Source organism: Terrapene carolina, unplaced genomic scaffold (genome assembly GCF_002925995.2).
Source record: "Terrapene carolina triunguis isolate 2854851 unplaced genomic scaffold, T_m_triunguis-2.0 Scaffold113, whole genome shotgun sequence".
NCBI lineage: Eukaryota > Metazoa > Chordata > Testudines > Emydidae > Terrapene > Terrapene triunguis.
Window position 1 is genome coordinate 28,268,481 of NW_020664464.1, and position 19,255 is coordinate 28,287,735.

Sequence of the window (19,255 nt, forward strand, 5' to 3'; positions counted from 1 at the left end):
CAGATTTTTTTTTTTAATGAAGTGTTTATTTTCATAGTGAAATTCCCAGGTAAATTCTTTAAAGCCTCAGAATACAAAAATTCTCTCTCTTCCTCTCTTCACAAAATACATTTTTGTCTTCACATTTAGTTTTGGGGAGCTCTGAGACCTGATTTAGGATATTACAGTTCAGCTAACCTAGTGGTATTTCAGCAACAACATGAATGAGGCTACATCTACACTACAGGGGGGAGTCGATTTAAGATACGCAAATTCAGCTACGTGAATAGCGTAGCTGAATTCGACGTATCACAGCCGACTTACCCCGTTGTGAGGACGGCGGCAAAATCGACTTCTGCGGCTTTTTGTCGGCGGCGCTTACTACCACCTCCCCTGGTGGAGTTAGAGCGCCGATTCGGGGATCGATTGTCGCGTCCCGACGGGACGCGATAAATCGATCCCCGAGAGGTCGATTTCTACCCGCCGATTCAGGCGGGTAGTATAGACCAGACCTTAGATACCACTGAACTGGCCACTAACAAGACAAATCATGGTTTGGGGAATAAGCTTTTGGCGAGTAGAGGCTAATAATTAATTGCTCCAAAGGACATGTCAGGAAGTTACCATTAATTAAGACTAAAGGGATCATAAAGTAAGAGGCTTTGTCTTTAGAAATTAGTTTAACTGTTCTAGCTGATCCTCTAAGCAAATGCACTGTTGCTTCAGTTATCCACCCTCTCAGGTTATTTCATTGGTAGCTTGCATCTGTAAAGAAAAGGACAATTCGAAAGCATGGAAAGAATTATAAAAATAATTTGGAAAAATTAGAGATTTATGCAGCTGTTCAGTAGCATTCTTGTAAGTAACTGAATATTTTTACTAATTACTGATTCTTGTACTTAGATCTTGATGAATGCTCCCAGTCTCCAAAACCATGCAACTTTATCTGCAAGAACTCAGAAGGAAGCTACCAGTGTTCATGTCCCCGTGGCTACATCCTGCAAGAGGATGGAAAGACATGTAAAGGTGAAGAAAGTTGTCAGTTACATCTAGCAATGGCTACTTTATAAATACTAGGGCTGTCAAGCGATTAAAAAAATTAATCGTTATTAAATCACACTGTTAAGCAATAATAGAATACCAGTTATTTAAATATTTTTGGATGTTTTCTACATTTTCAAATATATGGATTTCAATTACAACACAGAATACAAAGTGTACAGTGCTCACTTTGTATTTATATATGTGCATTGTAAAAAAAACAAAATAGTATTTTTCAATTCACCGAATACAAGTACTGTAGTGCAATCTCTTTATAATGAAAGTTGAATTTACAAAATGTAGAATTATGTAGAAAAACCCCCTGCATTCAAAAATAAAACAATGTAAAATTTTAGAGCCTGCAAGTCCACTCAGTCCTACTTTTTGTTCAGCCAATTGCTCAAACAAGTTTGTTTACATTTGCAGAAGATAATGCTGTCCACTTCTTGTTTACAGTGTCATCTGAAAGTGAGAACAGGCATTCTCATGGCACTCTTGTAGCCAGTGTTGCAAGATATTTATGTGCCAGATGCGCTAAAGATTCATATGTCCCTTCATGCGTCAACCACCATTCCAAGGGACATGCATCCATGCTGAGGATTGGTTCTGCTCGATAACAATCCAAAGCAGTGCAGACTGACGCATTTTCATTATCTGAGTCCGATGCCACCAGCAAAAGGTTGATTTTCTTTTTTGGTGGTTCGTGTTCTGTAGTTTCTGCATCAGAGTGTTGCTCTTTTAAGACTTCTGAAAGCATGCTCCACGCCCCATCCCGCTCAGATTTTGGCAGGCACTTCAGATTCTTAATCCTTGGGTCAAGTGCTGTAGCTATCTTTAGAAATATCACACTGGTACCTTCTTTGCGTTTTGTCAAAGTGTCCTTAAAATGAACAACATGTGCTGGATCATCATCTGAGACCGCTATAACATGAAATATATGGTAGAATGCAGGTCAAACAGAGCAGGGCACATACAATTCTCCCCCAAAGAGTTCAGTCACAAATTTAATTAATGCATTTTTTTTAACGAGCGTCATCAGCATGGAAGCATGAAGGGGCATACGAATGTTTAGCATATCTGGCACGTAAAGACCTTGCAATGCCAGCTACCAAAGTGCCATGCAAATGCCTGTTCTCACTTCCTGGTGACATTGTAAATAAGAAGAGGGCACCATTATCTCCTGTAAATGTAAACAAACTTGTTTGTCTTAGCGATTGGCTGAACAAGAAGTAGGACTGAGTGGACTTGTAGGCTCTGAAGTTTAACATTGTTTTGTTTTTGAGTGCAGTTATGTAACAAACAAAAAAATCTACATTTGTAAATTTCACTTTCAGGACAAAGATTGCACTACAGTACTTGTATGAGGTGAATTGAAAAATACTATTTCGTTTGTTTATCATTTTTACAGTGCAAATATTTAGAATAATAATAATATATAGTTTGATTTCAATTACACAGAATACAATATATATATGAAAATGTAGAAAAACATCCAAAATATTTAATACATTTCAGCTGGAATTCTATTGTTTAACAGTGTGATTAAAAATGTTTAATTGTGGTTAATTGACAGCCCTAATAAATACCCTCAACTCCAAGAAGTGATATAACAGCTGCAGCTCCCAGGGAAATCTCTGGTCCAAAGTCAGTGGTGATATAGAAGGTGGTATATGTTGCATGTCAGGTATAAGTGGCATACAACTTTCAGGAATTCGGCATTCAACTCGGTATAAAACAGGTCTAAGTTGGATTTAAAAAAAAAAAAAAGATAGAATGACTCAGAAAAAGCCTTGCACCAATTCCAACTGCAGTAGGAGGCGAATGCTAATTTACTTTAGGTGCACGATGGTCAGAAAATGAGTGGCTGTAATGGTCCCTCGCTCTCCCACTCGGAGGGAGGCCACTCAGGTTGGTCCTGTCTGGCCAGGACCAGAGTCTGCAGGACAGCCAAGAGCCACAATAGGGCTGGGCGATCACTAGTCACTGTCAGGCTTTAGCCTGGGTTTGGATGGCTCAAGCTGTCAGCCCTTATACAGAGTCTATTAGGGCTGGCTTGGGTCTGGGCAGAGCTCAGGCAGCCAGCAAACTGTCCATGGGGGTGAGCCGGTAAGGGAGGCTCCTTCCTCAGGGCTAGAGTCTTCCTGCATAGTGTAGGGAGTCAACCACCCCAGGGTGGGGTGGCAGGGGGACGCGGGCCCACCCTACTCCACTGCGTCCCAGCCCAGGGCCCTGGCAGAGGCAGGATTGGCTGCCCCAGCGTCGGCGGGGATGCAGCCGCAACACGCCGACGGAGCCATGCTTGGCTCTGCAGCTGGCTGCTCCGTGGCTGTCCCTGAGCCACTTCCTGCCTCCCCGGGGTTTGTACCTCTAGCCTCAAGGCCTCCTCTGGCTCCTCCAGGTACACGGCAGCAGGCACTCTGGAACAGTCCTCGTCGGCTTCTGAGGATCGGGAACAGGCAGGCATAGGTCCCCTCTGGGCCGCAGCGGAATGGGTGGAGCGTCGTCCTCCTCCGCAGGCTCTGCCCCAACTGTGCTGCAAGGCCTGCCTTTTATACTTCTGGGGGGGGGGGGGGGGGGGGGGGGGCGGGGCGATCTAGGCTTCAACCTCCAAAGGGAGTGTAATCGTCCCTTGCTCTGCTGCTCGGAGGGAGGCCAGTCGGCCTCACTACAGTGGCTAAGAGGCCTGATTTGCCACTCCATTACACTAGTTCTACATGTGTAACTTTGTTAACTTCAAGTTGTATTAACACCAATTTTTATGCTGGTGTAAATAAGAGTAGAGAATCAGGGATAACACTATTTAACTTGCTCCAGCATGTACTTCCCTGATGAATACAGATTTAAGCTTCAAGTGATAAAAAAAATTATTATTAAGTTAAAAAGGAAGTACTTTCAAATGATCTTTTTAAAGAGAACAAATATGGTTAAATCTTTTTCACTGAGTCTTACTAAGATAAATCTGCTACTTTCAGATCTCGATGAATGTCAAACCAAACAACACAACTGCCAATTCCTCTGTGTCAACACTCTTGGGGGCTTCACATGTAAATGTCCACCAGGCTTCACTCAACATCATACTGCTTGTATTGGTAAGAACACTTCAACACAAAGTTTTTGTACATTTCTCTTTGTTATAAAAACAAGGGCAATACTTAATATGAGCCTTTTGATCTATTTATTTTGTACCACAGATTTAATATTAATACACAGATGGAGAGTATTTTATTTCTCAGTAGTTCAAAAAGGCAGATAATTATGAAAAGCAAAAATATCTGAAGCTCATCTACAATAAGCATTTTTGTAGTGACTATTTGTAGGTAGTTTCTAAATGTAACCACATAGAGACAGAGGTAAAATATTAAAATCTGACTTAAAAAAAAAAGCAATCAAAAACAGATTAAAGATATTTTTCTTTCCCTTGATAGCTACAGATGTCTTTCAAAAAATTTTGCATATATGTCTTACCAATTAAAGCCATCCTCATCTGTAGTGTACAGTGGGCCAAATGTTCAAAAGACCATCCTCCTTTTTCCTCACCCAGTCTGTACCTGTATTTTGCACCAGAGACTGAATCACAGTACAAGCACAAATATTTAAGTACTTATGGCTCTAAATCTGCAAATTAAGTAATTAGACTTGCAAGTTTAGTAGGTGCAAACTACTCTGTATGTGTAACCTCTTAATCCCATCCCTTATGTACTTTCTTTCTTCTCCTGTACACGTATTTTTTTTAATCACTGCATTTTTTTTCTAGATAACAATGAGTGTGGTTCACAGCCATCACTTTGTGGATCAAAAGGAATCTGTCAAAACACTCCTGGAAGTTTCAGCTGTGAGTGTCAGAGAGGCTTCTCTCTGGATTCTACTGGATTAAACTGTGAAGGTAAATTTTGAAGGCCATACCTTCTCTGCTAAGGCAGAAATCTGCAGTTCTTTCTTACGTGAGTAGTCGTACTGAGGTCAAATGGAGTATTTGCATGAGTTGTAGCATCAGGCCGTTAGCCTTAGAGTAGACATATGAAAAAAAAACAAAACAGGAATGTAGTTCAGAAAATTTGTATCGACAATTTGCTTATCCTACTGTTTTGTTGTACATACTCACAGTTCAATTTGCAAGTAGTATCATAAGCAGAACGCTGAGTACTCTGCAGCGCAACAGGCACTAACTCATAGACTTTAAGGTCAGAAGGGACCATTATGGTCATCTAGTCTGACCTCCCCCATGATGCAGGCCACAAAAGCTGACCCACCCAATTTCCCTTATCTCAGCTGTTGAAGTCTCCAGATCGTGATTTAAAGACTTCAAGTCGCAGAGAATCCTCCAGCTTGCGACCCCTGCCCTATGCTGCGGAGGAAGGCAAAAAACCTCCAGGGCCTCTGCCAATCTACCCTGGAGGAAAATTCCTTCCCGACCTCAAATATGGCGATCAGTAGAACCCCGAGCATACAGTCAAGATTCTCCAGCCGGACCCACATTTTACCAGCGATGGCACGTTATTGCCTAATTGACTAAAATCACGTTATCCCATCAAACCATTCCCTCCATAAACTTATCTAGCCTAATCTTGAAGCCAGAGAGGTCTTTCGCCCCCACCGTTTCCCTCGGAAGGCTGTTCCAAAATTTCACCCCTCTGACGGTTAGAAACCTTCGTCTAATTTCAAGCCTAAACTTCCCCACAGCCAGTTTATATCCATTCGTTCTCGTGTCCACATAGACACGTGTCCAGCTGTAGCCCCCACATTCCATTGCAACAGTAATGCATATTATCTCCATAAAATACCCTTCATTCCTGCCCCCCCCCCGCAACCTGCAAACACACCCAGTCTATCTCATCACTGAAAATACTCAAAAAAGACATGTATGACTATTATTTCTAAAGCTAAGGTCTGGTCTACACGGGGGGGGGGAGGGGAATCTATCTAAGTTACACAACTTCAGCTACGTGAATAATGTACTTAGATCTATCTACTCACTGCGGTGAGTCGACTGCTGACACTCCCCCGTTGACTCCGCATGCGCCTCTCACTCCGGTGGAGTACTGGAGTCGCTGGGAGAGCGTTCAGCGGTCAATTTATCGCATCTAGACTAGATGCGATAAATAGACTCCCATTGGATCGATCGCTGCCCCGCTCAGAAACAGCTTCCCAGGCCCTCTTCTCATGTGCACCAAGGAAGTGGGGAGCAATTTATTTCCTCGGTTATTGCACATTTTTTTTCAAGCAGCCTAACTGCTTGCCTACACTCCTGGGAGCAGCTGGACTCCAGTTCTGGCTCCATGGAGCAGTGAAAATATTTAACAGGAACATTTTGGTTTCAATTTCGCAACTCAAACAAATGTTCAGTTTGGAAATTGTCAAAACACCACATTTTGACATTTTTAAATGGAAAATTTTCTGTTTTCTGTTTCAAGACAAAATTTACACAAATTAGAGTAATTTTTGTAAATGATTTAAATTCGAAGTTTCAGTTGACCCAAACCAACATTTTTTCCAATTTTCTGTTCACAAAAATATGGTATTTCAACTTGCCGTCCCAATTCCAAATGGGAAAACAATTTCCTGACAAGCTCTAACTGAAAACCAGTTCCTTTGTAGGAAAATTAGAGCATAGGTGGCAGCTGCAGCCAGATCCCAACAGGGCAGCACAAGACAGCAAAGTGAAAAGTTCCACGGCAGACATGCTGAACTCTCTGGCGTCTTGAAAAAATGCCAAATTCCAACGCTATTATTTTAGGCTCTCTGCAGGCGACACTGCATCAGTTAATCTTAAAAAATTGAACAGATTATAATTGTCACAACCATAAGCACTAGAAACATTCTATTTTATATGAAAGTTGGGATTTTGAAGCACTTTTCCACAGGAATCTTGGAATATGCATGGCCCCCGGGGTAGGGTTTTAGTTTGAAATATGTGACAATAAAACTTTTTAGAATATGATGAAAAGTGTTTTCCCAGTCACTGTTTATAAATGTCCGGAATAGGAAGAGTCGGAGTCTTACATAAACATGTTAAGGTGTTCTAAACTAATGTTTCACCCCTTTTTTCTACAAGATAAATATCATGCGAGTGCTCTTTTTTGCTCATAGTGAATATGATGCTAGCCATTTATTTACACAAGGGTGGGGGTTTTACAGTGTAAATACTACACAATTACAAGGTAAATACACAAAAGCTAGAGCAATTAAAAAAGACTGCAGTTCAATCACCACAAACAATATTTGAGTTTTGAGCACTGCAAGTCTGCCTCAAATTTTTGGAGATCACGTGTAGTAAATTACATTTCTAATGACAAGACAGAGAAATCTAGTTGGGAGTTTGATAGTCTAGTGAACACAGTATGCTTTCCCTGACATTTGTTAGGCTGCTTACAACTTGCTGTTAGGTGAAACTTTTAATGAATATACATATTTTTTTAAAATAGGAGACTTTAATACAGAAGTGTTTTCTTGCCTTCTCTTTTCCCTTATGGCCGTCCCCTTCACCTTTCTTCGCACATAGCCCGGGAACCTTTTAATTTGGCTTTCCTTACTGGGTATAGGTAGACAAATTAGACCACTTCTGTCCTTATCTTACATGTTTGTATTTCTCAGTGCCTTTCAAACTAGCAACAACAACAACAAAAGTCCTTGCAAAGCTAGTTATTGGAAACTAGATGTATGCCCAAAGATTTGTACTTTAAACTTAGAAATCTAAATGGACACGGGTGTTCCAGAAACCATAACGAAAAACTAAGAATCCCTCTTGTGACTGGCAGTCTAGAAAAGTCTTGTCCCAATTCTGGAGGAAGTTCTGATAATATTATTTAATGATTCTAGATATACAATTATTGTGCTATAGTTTAAGAGTTCTACAGCGTTTGTGGAAGTCTGCATAGCAGTCCTGCAAATTCCTGCACACTTCCCTCACAACTGCCATTTGTAGGTTCCCCTCTATTGAAGCAAAACATCCCAGATGCATTACTATGTTCAAAGGCTTTGCTTTCAATTCAGACAGCATATTGGAACATAGGCAAGAAGCTCCTAATGAAAGCTGAAAAAAAAAAAAAATCTGGATTTGCACCCCAGATGCACACAATGGTCATAAGGGTAACATTTCCAAAAACCACCCAAGTGACTTAAGAGCCTATGTGCCTGACTCACTTTTGAAAAATGGGACTTAGACTCCTAAATCATGTAAGCACTTCTCAAAATTTTATGGAGCTCCTGGACTCCATGGCACATTGAAAACCCTGCAGTTTGTCCTATGCGCATTCAATGTTTTTCAAGCCGCTGGATAGTTTATACAGCAATTACATAACTTGATAATCACACTTAATGGATGTAATAGTTATCTTAAGAAACATAGTTACTGAAGTAACAAATCTTAAAGAAAACATGGGGATTGTGCCCTATAGAACCCAGTCCTGGTAGGTCTGAACACCGGCCTCCCAGGAAACACTCAGCACTTTGCAGGGTCAGGTCCTATGCACGTATCCAATATTTACCAAATACACCATGTGCAGTTACCGTGTATGGGCCCAGTCTTGCAACTCTTACTAAAGCAAATATTTCCATAAGCTTCATCTGAACTTACTAGTGTGTGTAAGGAGCCAAATTACGGCTGCAGCATCAAGCTTGGGTGAAAAATCTTCTATGGATAAAGTATGGTCCTTTAATTACAGTTATTGAAGTAAGTTGCGTGTGATGGTGGGGTTGGTTTGCTTACTTGTCTGCAGTTTGTGCAACCATCGCTTCTTCCACATTTTGTTGTTTTTTTGGCAGATGTGAATGAATGTGATGGAAACCATAGGTGCCAACATGGCTGCCAGAACATCCTGGGTGGCTACAGATGTGGGTGCCCACAAGGGTACATTCAACATTATCAGTGGAATCAGTGTGTTGGTAAGAATAATCTCCTTTCGATGCAGTAGTCCAGAAGTTACATAACAATGACAAAATGCTCCGATTTTCAGAAACCCTATGAACATCTTTTAGGTTCAGCGGTACCTACTTCACTTCATTAAACTTGTGTAGCCCTTCTCTGACTTATGCAGTTGAAAGGGGTATAGTTACATAAAATCATGTCAGCTGACTGTTACTGCTTTGCAATGGGAGGAAAAGACATGGAAATTCAAGATAATTTCCACGGAAGGCCTGTAAAGCCCTTGCTAAGATATAGTTAGCACTTCAGCGCTTTACAGCTATTGACTTAATAGACACAGATAACCACAAATGTACAAACCTTTCAATTGATATATACAGCAGCAATAGAAGCAAATGAAATTAAATAAAGACAAAAGGTTAACTATAAGGATTTCTCCCCCACGCACTCAGGATTCTGTAAAACAGAATTAGCAAGAATACAATAAAAACATAATAGAACACCACGTTTTTCAAATACAAAGACAAATAGATGATGTGATCCATATATCTTTTAAGGGCAAGAAGGGAAGGAAAGATGATCAAATGTAAGGTCAGCAGTGCCCACTCAATATTTTTGGGAGAAAAACTGTTTTTTAAAAGTGGGGAAGGATGAAATTACATAACATCATAAGAATATAACTTTACTTCTAAATCACAGATTCATATCTATCCCAAGGTTTATAATGAGCAAGAGATTTTTCCTTATGTAAAAATCCTATCTGGAATGGATGGATGAAAGCAATATGGCTTAATGTAAATTCTATAGCAATCTACAGAAATGAGTACAAATGTCACCTCTCTCTGTGCTTTTTTAAAAACCATCCTGTAGCAGGGATAAAAAAAAATTATGCCAGAGCTACATGTCAAAAGAAAATTATACCAGATAGTTACAAAAAGACCTATAGAAAACTAATAAGCAATTCTATATGATATTTCCATAAGGTTTACCATTTGGCATCTGTTTGTTTGGTAATCTATGGCAGTGGTTTTCAACCTTTTTTCATTTGCGGATCCCTAAAATATTTCGAATGAAGGTATGGATCCCTTCTTAGATGTAGTCTGCAGACCCCCAGGGGTACCGCAGACCACAGTTTGAAAACCACTAATCTGTGGTATAGGGAATGAGTTGGTGTTTTCAGTCTAGTAGAGAAGTCAAGAACTGAATGTGAATGACTAAAGAGGCAGTTATTCTAGCCATTTGAAGTATTTTGGTTCATATTCCACAGCCCATTCTATATCTGTTCTCATAAGAAACAGAGGATATTAGCATCCAGGACTGTCAGGCCAATAGTTGCACACAATTCACTTTTTAAAGAACCAAAGATGCATAAAGTATACCGCATTTAATTTAAAGGATAAAAAGGATCTCAGAAATGCTTATATTGATCAGATTGCTAGTTTTGAGAGTAGTTTTAAGGTATCCACTTATAATAAAAGTTTACATTTTTACAATAAAAGGTGTTTTATCCGGCACTTCACCAGCCAGAAAGCTCTATAAACCAGCATTTCTGATCTTCATTGAAATTCCAGTTTATAGGCCGGTTGCCAGTTAAGTAAGAGGGAGGGAGTTTGCGTGCAGGAGGGAGTGCGGGGGTGGAGTGCGGAGCCTCGCCCCAAGTGTTGCCGCCGCAGCTCCCAGTGGCTGGGAACCGGGGCCAATGGGAGCTGCAGGGGCAGTAGGCAGCGCACAGAGCCACCTGCTGTGCACCAGGGAGCAGCCAGGGAACCACCTCAGGTGAGCGCCTCCCGAATCTGGCAACCCTCAACTCCTCCCGCACCCCAAACCCCTGCCCCAAGCCTCCTCCTGCACCCAAACTCCCTCCCCAAGCCTGCACTCCACACCCCAATCCCCAGCCCTGCACCCCCCTCCCTCCCTCTTAGTTAACTGGCATTTTTCATTTACCAGCACCCCCCATTCTCCAACATGCCAGATAAAACAGCTTTTACTGTATATTGTAGATAAAAGAATCAAATAGCATGAAAATAGGAAACTGGAGGATTGATAAATATTTCACATTGTTTTTATAAATTACAAAAATGGATATGCATTATAGGAAGAAATGGGAAATTTAAAAACTAGTGTTCAAATGACACCAAAAATGATTTTTAAAATACCAGAAACTTCAATTTTGCAAAGCCAGACATCAGAACAGCAAGAAGAGTGTAAAGAAATGGGACAGCAACAATGTTCAGTTCAAGAGAATGCAATAGGATCTGGAAATGAGTTCTCTAGATACCATTTGAAAGAGCTCTGAGAAACTTTCAGTATCTGGTGAGGAGTTATTTAACATCCTAAAAGGGAGTAGAGAACCTAATAAAGTGGGGAAACCTAATAAAAGTTCACTCACTTGATGTATTTATAGTCTCTAGCTATTCATGAACACTCCATTCATATGTGAAACCAGTTAGGTTCAAAAAGTTTAGAGCTTAAGGGACCTTGTCAATTTTTTTTTGTGGGGATGGGGGCGGGATTTACAAAGAATTGAATCATTTCCATTGCTCTGCTGCTGCTTTTTGTAGAGCATGTTTGTCTCTCCAGTGGACATTTTGAGTCTATCATGATTTGACTACAGTTATTGTGGTAATAGTTTGAAAATTCAGTTTAAAAATTTAATGAGACTCTCAACTATGGTAAAGAGTCATATCATCATATGCTTTAAAATGACCTAATATAGATCTACAACAGGATATATCAGAGGGAAGTGAAGGCTCAAAAAAGTGCTAAATTCATGACGATGTTTAAAACAATCTTCTAAGTATTACTTCAAGTATTATTCCTACGCACTGCAATTTCAAAAATTATTTTTCTATGGAATCACTTCATGTGGTGCACCTCAATGTAAACGATAAGATTAACTTCTATTACATGGTAATTTGTCTGCATACCACAGCTGCACAGACATGGAGAAATTCTTACTTTGTTATAAAAACAGCTTTTTCACCCTTGTTCATTTTGTTGCTGTATATCTGATTTGGTTTCCCAATTAGGAAAGACATTCCACATATAAATGTCAGATCTAATTATATCAGAACAACACAACCTGGTTACAAATCTACCAAATGTGCTTTTGTTGGCAATATTCCAGCTCTGCTAAACATAGCAATAAAATACCCAATAAACTTGTGCCAAATGTAATTTTTTGAAGCATTTTTAAAACCATGTGCTGTTTAGGATATTTTAATGAACAGAGATATAGTATATCTGTATACATACTTTTAACTTGTTCATGCAGGATTCTGGTTTCACCTAATTTCTCTCCAGTGAGATACAAAGTAAATTGTGAACAAGGATTCTAGAGTCATGTTTAGTGAAGCTTGCCCTACCAACGTATCACACTCTCAGTGAGGAAAGAGCAAAGATGGCCTTGTGTTTTGAGAATTAGGGAGCTCTATAACCATGCCCAAACAGCCATCCCATTAATACTGTGTGTGAGAGAAGCACTGGTTTCTTTTAGAATATTCTAAATCCCCCACCCCCTCCAGAGTAAAATAGTTAAGATCATCCAGGTCCTGCAATAGAATTATGGGTGAAGCACTTAGTCTTTGCATGAACTCAAATGCCTTTATTTTAAGGCGGGAAAGCCACAAAAATACTCTTCTCCACTGCAGATTTATCCTCACCTAATAGTACCCTGGGGAAATTGTGGTGTTACTGGGAAAAGAAAAAGAACAGCAAAGAACATGATCCTGAACTGGCTGAAAACATCTCAGTGGAAATTTGAGTTTATTACTTCCAAAATACAGAGTTGAGGGCCTCTGAAGCATTTGAAACCTAGCTCTTGTCAGAAAGAGAATATAGACTAGATGGACCAGTGGTGTAGCAATTTCTATGAGGGAGGCTGAGCCTCGGCTAAGTTGAATGTCAGGGGGAGAGGGGAGGCTTACAGCTTGCATTTGTAGTCAGAGTTGTAAATTGGGAAGGACTACATCTGGTACATGCCCAGGCCCTGTGTGAGGCACTAAAAATTCTAGCAATAAATATTTTTCCCTCCCTGGAAATCATAAGCTGTTTATGACTACAACCTGCCACGATGGTATCTTCTCATCTGGATAAACAATCTTTTATTTTGCTTATTAGATGAAAATGAATGTACCAACCCTAATGCTTGTGGCACTGCTTCCTGCTACAACACACTTGGAAGTTACAAGTGCGCTTGTCCATCTGGATTTTCTTATGACCAGTTCTCTAGTGCGTGCCATGATGTGAATGAGTGTTCCTCCACTAAAAACCCCTGCAATTACGGCTGTTCCAACACAGAAGGTGGTTATCTCTGTGGCTGCCCTCCTGGATACTACAGAGTTGGACAAGGGTGAGTCTCTTTCTCCCTCTCACAAACACTCTTCCTTCATAACACTTATGATGATTGTATAACGCATTGTAATAAGTGGCCACCATAAAAAAGCAAGAGCTACCAAAGCAAGAGCTGCAGAAAACTCAGTTGGCAACAGAACTAGTGCAGGAGCAAACAGGGCCTCCAACACCTCTGCATGCTACGGTCCATACAACCTTATGGCAGTCTCTACAGTAGGCCTGAAGAAAGTGGAGGCAAAGACAAGCCAGGAAATGGAGCAAGGCCAGTTCATTTGGAGCCATGCAGATCCACTGGCCTGACCTGCCTTGCAGGGTCATGTAGCAGGCCATAGGTGCTGCAGAAGTCACTGAAGAGACACTGCACCAGTGCTATGTGCCTTGCCTCTGGGTTAGGGAAAGAATTCCAAGCCTATCTGCATAGTTCTTCTGTGTACCACCCATGTACTTAGGTTGTGCATAAGAACAAGGAATTGCCCTTATATATCTGTGGTACATAGGAAACAAAGTATTGGTTTGTGTGTGTTCACTGCAAAAGAGCATCATTTACATCTAGCATATGAGCAAAATTAAGTAATAGCTGTGATTTCCCCTTTTGATGGCAGTACATTGTGTATTTGGAGCACTTTCCCAAATGGTACGAGGATATTCCTCATCTAACTGTACTTTTCCTTTGAAGTAACATCTTTACAATGATTAGTAAGGAATTTCTATTGCACTGATCAACCCAAAGACAAAGCAGAAAAAAGAGAGAATGAATAATTCAAACTGAATATAATAGCCCATTGGCCTGAAATAGTCAGAACATTTACTTTGGATGCCAAATGTCCCGTTGGAGATATATTCTTTGTAATGTATTAGTGTGCTGTGTTTTGAGAATTAGGGTGCTCTATAACCATCCTTTGTTGAGCATGTTACACTATACAGGACAAATTTTAAAATATTATTCCACAGACATCTTGGGGGGAAATGGAGATATTATGTAACAGTGTAAGGGGTTATGTGGGCTTACCTCCATCTAAATGAGGACATAAAACTGAAGTGAAAAGAAAAATGTTATCTGTCTATGAACATTTTGAGAAATGGGTCACTCATATGATCATCCCTATTCAACAGCCATTGTGTCTCAGGAATGGGATTTAACAAAGGCCAGTACCTCCCTCTGGGTGGAGATGTAGATGAAGAAAATGCTTTGTCCCCTGAAGCATGTTATGAATGCAAAATCAATGGCTACGCCAATAAAAACAGCAGGAAAAAAAGAAGTGTGAATGAAACTGAGCAAGCAGAGGTGAGTGAATACCGTAACAAACTAGCTAATATGTATACTTAACAGTCCTGGAATCAGAACTACTCCATGGTATGTCAAACACTACACAGCTGACACAAGGAGGAGTGAAGTTCTGTTACCATAGTCATTTTGAAGTTCCAGATGACTATCTTGTACAGCATTCTGTAGTCACAACAGTGCGGGCTTATGTGGCCATCGAGTTTTTACAAGATGATGATTAGCTTCTAAACCTGAGCTATTTGTATATGTGTTTAAGGGTAAATTAATCATATTGTGATGTAATTGCCAATATCACAGAACCATACTTCTGGATCAGGCTCAAGACTTTCCTTAGTGTATTTCTGACAAATGGAGATGGGGATCAGTGGTTGACTCCCACCTTAGGATGCATTTTGGGCATGTCTCCTTGTTGTTTTCAATTTTTATTGAGGTACCAAGAAGCCTTAGGGCAAAAGCACATCTGTTAGGTTACATAGCGCCAGTTTGGGAGACAGACTGCCCGTTGCAGTGTGTACCGCTCAAGAGCTTCCCCCTACCCCTTACAGCATCATGCAGAAAATCAGTGGTTATCTGCATTACAGGATGTTGTTTTATGGCAGTAATCCAACTGCTGAAAGCTGCAGTAATGAGAAACTATTGATTTGGTTTAAAAAAAAAAAAAAAAAAAAACAGCAACCAAGAGATATAAATCTTCTCATAGTTTTTACAAGGGCTCTGATTGAAGATGAAAAGCATTATGGACAATTACAGTAAGTTTTTACTGCTAGATTTACATATGGTAGTAGTGACTAAGTTTCTTACATAAGCAAACTGTGGCGCTCCTCAGCCAGACCACCACCCTGACACAAGGAGTTAGCATTTCCACTCTCTGGTCCACAAAAGGTTGGTCATAGCATGGAAGTGGCCTCCACCACTTCCGGAGAGGAAGGCTGTTGCATAGCATTCTAGAGCATTGTTCCAATGTTGATCCATGGATTAGCTTTGATGGCAGTTTCTGAAGAGCTTGTTAGTGCTGCCATCCCTGCCTTACAAGGGGTTGTGTGTGGACTTGGCATAGTGACCAGAAAGTAGAATGTGGAATGAAAACATCTGAACTTTATCTAAATATCTCGGCGAAGAGAAGAGCCTTTTGTGCACGTCTAATATAAAGCATGTTATTGCTAAGGCGTCCCATGAAATAGTGGCAGAAAGAGGAGAATGAATTTCCTCATTTATATCTGGGGGAGGGGATAGTTAGCCACATTAACCATTGTAAGAGAAAAGTGGTTTCTTACACTTGATACTTCTGATGATGTACAAACAGTTACCTGGTGACAGTATGGTACCCCTAGGTCATTACTTCACTCCTATCTAGTGTGTTCATCTTGTTACCAAGCTATCCAGTTATTTATGTTCCATTCATGGCAGTGGAACATACAAGCACCTTCCAAATAAAGTAAAAAATTCCCTCATACAGCATTAATTTTTCTATCTAGTTCACTGTACCCTAGTCTCGTTACTATAGCTCTCACATGGCAGTAAACCATATTGTTATCTGGTGCTATTAGCCTTATGTGAAATCCCCTAATTTCACTTTGGAATTTTCACAGCAAACAGAGTTTGGGTTTTTTGTTATTGTTTAAACAAAATCTAAGTTGGGATCGTCTGGGTCCTGTTGGCTAGCAGCATGCCCGAGGTTCAGTGAACACCTTGTCGCAGCACCTGCAGCCACCCTCAATTTGCTTTACTTAACCACAGATTTAATCTACAGTGCATAATGGTATGTAGTGTAATAGGATTTGACCCTTTTTGAGTGCATCCTGTCCCCAGTTATAGATGCAGAAGGACTTGAACTGGTAAAGTTCTGCAGTGCAGCAGAGTGAGAACAATGGTAACCCAGTCATTTCCTGAGAAGTAAAGATCTATCAAAAAGAGAGAAGCAAGGAAAAGGCTTCCCAAAGAAGTCGCAGCCTTTCATAGCTCTTTCATTAGATGAAGAACAGTTTTCACCTACAACCACCTGCCTTTTGTTATAACAAAGCTATTAGATTAATTTATCTTTTTTTCCCCCTTATATGTATTCATATCAAACACACTGGGACAAATTCATGCCTGTACTAACTCCATTTGTGTTACATCAAAGCAAAAATTTCCCCCTTTGGGAAGATCAGTTTGCTAGTAGTGCAGATTTTTTTTCACTGCTCTTATCACTGTCAGCTGCTGAACGTAGTTTCTCATAATGCCGGGATGTAGACTCTCACTGAAGCTTCTATACAGAAAACATTCTTCAAAGAACTTCCAGTATAGCGGTTCAGGGTTCCATAATCTTTCATATGGAAGTATGATGAGGTATTTAGAACAGGTTGGAAAGTGGGATACTTCTTGTTTCTTTTCTGCAGAGTTAAACCAGTACTTTTTTTGGAGCAAGCATGAAATTATGTCAACTCTGAGGCAAGAGTGAAAACTGAACCTTTTGTGGACTTGGGTTTTACAGAATAATTAAAGTTACAGCACCGTGTGAGAAGCCTTAAAGATTTACAGGGTGTGTTATGTGGAACTGAGTAGATCTCCCAGCTGGAAAGGATTTATAAATGGCTTCTTTCACAGCTGCAGTTTTTGAGAGAGGAATTAAACTGTTACTAATCAAAGTCACTAACTTGCATTGCTTTAGGAATAATATAGAGCGTGTGTCTCTCTCCAACTATCCTTTCCTTCTCTTTCACTTCAGATTGAGCAGATTAGCTTGGAAAGCTTAGACATTGACTCTCCTTTGAAGATGAGGCTGAACTTCTCTGGACTTGGTAACAAAGAACACATTCTAGAATTCATGCCAGCCATACAGCCCCTTACGAACCATGTCCGCTATGTCATCTCCCACGGCAATGACTATGGCATCTTTCAAATCCATCAGAGGGATGGACTTAGTTATCTGCACACAGCTAAGAAAAAGTCAGTGCCTGGCACTTACACACTGGAAATCACTAGCATTCCTCTATACAAGAAGAAGGAGCTAAAGAAACTGGAAGATAGTAATGTGGACAACTACCTCCTAGGAGAGCTTGGAGAAGTGCTCAGAATGAGATTGTGGATTGAACTCTATTAGCCACCTCTTCTAGACTTAATCCAGTTCTTGAATCACTTCTGTTCATCTATTTATCCACCTGAGCATGTCTACTTTTCAAAAGCTTTAAGGAGTCAATGACTTAGAAGAAGAAAAAAAAAAAGACTTATCTTTCCATCCTGCCAAGACTGCAGAATGACCCTGGCAGGAGGAATGACTGACTCTGCCATGGTCAAAAGTTTGATTACAAGGGCAACCATGGTTACTGTATCCTTTATATAACCTCAATTTAAAGTATATTAAAACTAAAGTTCAAGAGGTCAACACATGGCACTAAATGGCACAAAAATGTGAACAATTTTTTCCTGTTAGCAGTCTGTAACACTTTGGGTATTTTGCTATAGGTGCTAATTAAAAAAATATAGATGTTTATTTATTTTAATGCAGTAATATATGGAGAAATTACAAACTATGTAAACAAAAGGGAAACATTTGTTTTTCTTTAGATATATAAATTTGAGCTATTTTAGAGGTATTCTTAAAAAAAAATCCAGTAGATTTGAAAAAGGTTTCCTTTTGTATGCCAGTTGTCCAAATACTTTTTAAAAAACATTTGCATGCTATTACCAGCTCTGATACCATCCTCTAAAAGACATTGAAAAGTACGCTTCAAAAACATTGAGTATTCAAAAAAAGTTTTAAATGACTAGAATTACAATATTAGGCTCTGTAAAGATGATCATATTTCACTGCCGGTCACTAGGACTATATTCTGTATCAGCCACCTGAAATAATGGAAGCTGAGGCACAACCACTGTAGCAAAATACCTTGACTGCTTGTGATACCATTACCATTGCAGGCCAACCTGTACTGTATTTCCTTCCGATAACCTCAAGGTACCACATGTGCTACCACAACACCTCATTCTCACAAAAGGTGCTCTACATACTTGCATTACTGTAGGCAGCTGAAGAAAAAAAAAGTCTTTCCTTTGAAGGGAACACCTGATGTTTCACTCTGTTTGGTGCTGGCTTGGATTAATGGTGCATTTACTAGGATTGAGCTGTTTCAGGACTGCCATATGTGCAAACTAATTACGCAGTGCAGACCAGGAAAATATATTTGAAATCATGTTTTTAGAACTTTCATTAATACTGTAGTTATACACCATATGCCTCATTTTATCCTAGCCTATTTTGTAAGAAAGATGTTTGTACATGACATTTAGTTTTCTTTAGCAATTTTTTTTTTTAATGTTGTACCATTCTGTGTTACATGTATGTCGCCATGGTGCTTTTTTTTTTTTGTGACAGCTGGTGCCTGTAACTCGTCATGGAACAGAACCTCATTATGTGAACAGCCAAAGCACATACAGACTCCAGGTTTATTTCAGTCATGTAGCTGTGCTGACCAAAGATTAGTTACAAGTTACACTCTGAGTTTTTGGGGAAGAGAACCCTTCTACATTTTAAATCAACTGTTTGTGAGCTTTTTTTTTTATTTGTAGGTCTGTATCACTATGACAACACTTTTCTTGCAATAAAGCTTATTTTGGGGTGGGGTCTTGAATTGTACATGTATTTTAAAGAGAACACCTGCCTAACTGCATAGTTGGATGGTGTCACTAATGAAGGGCAGAAACAGCAGTCAGTGTAGGTGCCTTCTTCCCTGGCTGGATACTAACTAGGTTCTTCA

At 39.9% G+C, this 19,255-nt stretch overlaps 1 protein-coding gene across 1 annotated transcript in view; it reads left to right on the forward strand.

Moving 5' to 3' along the window:
• FBN2 (fibrillin 2) overlaps positions 1-18,894 on the forward strand; it is a 250,004-nt gene extending 231,110 nt beyond the window's left edge. Inside the window, exons 59-65 of the mRNA XM_024193355.3 lie at positions 883-1,005; positions 3,993-4,109; positions 4,775-4,903; positions 8,782-8,901; positions 13,001-13,232; positions 14,348-14,519; positions 17,227-18,894. Coding sequence (XP_024049123.1) covers positions 883-1,005; positions 3,993-4,109; positions 4,775-4,903; positions 8,782-8,901; positions 13,001-13,232; positions 14,348-14,519; positions 17,227-17,601 — 1,268 coding nt within the window. The 3' untranslated portion in view covers positions 17,602-18,894. The remainder of the gene's footprint in view (positions 1-882; positions 1,006-3,992; positions 4,110-4,774; positions 4,904-8,781; positions 8,902-13,000; positions 13,233-14,347; positions 14,520-17,226) is intronic.
• The last annotated feature ends 361 nt before the right edge of the window (positions 18,895-19,255 follow it).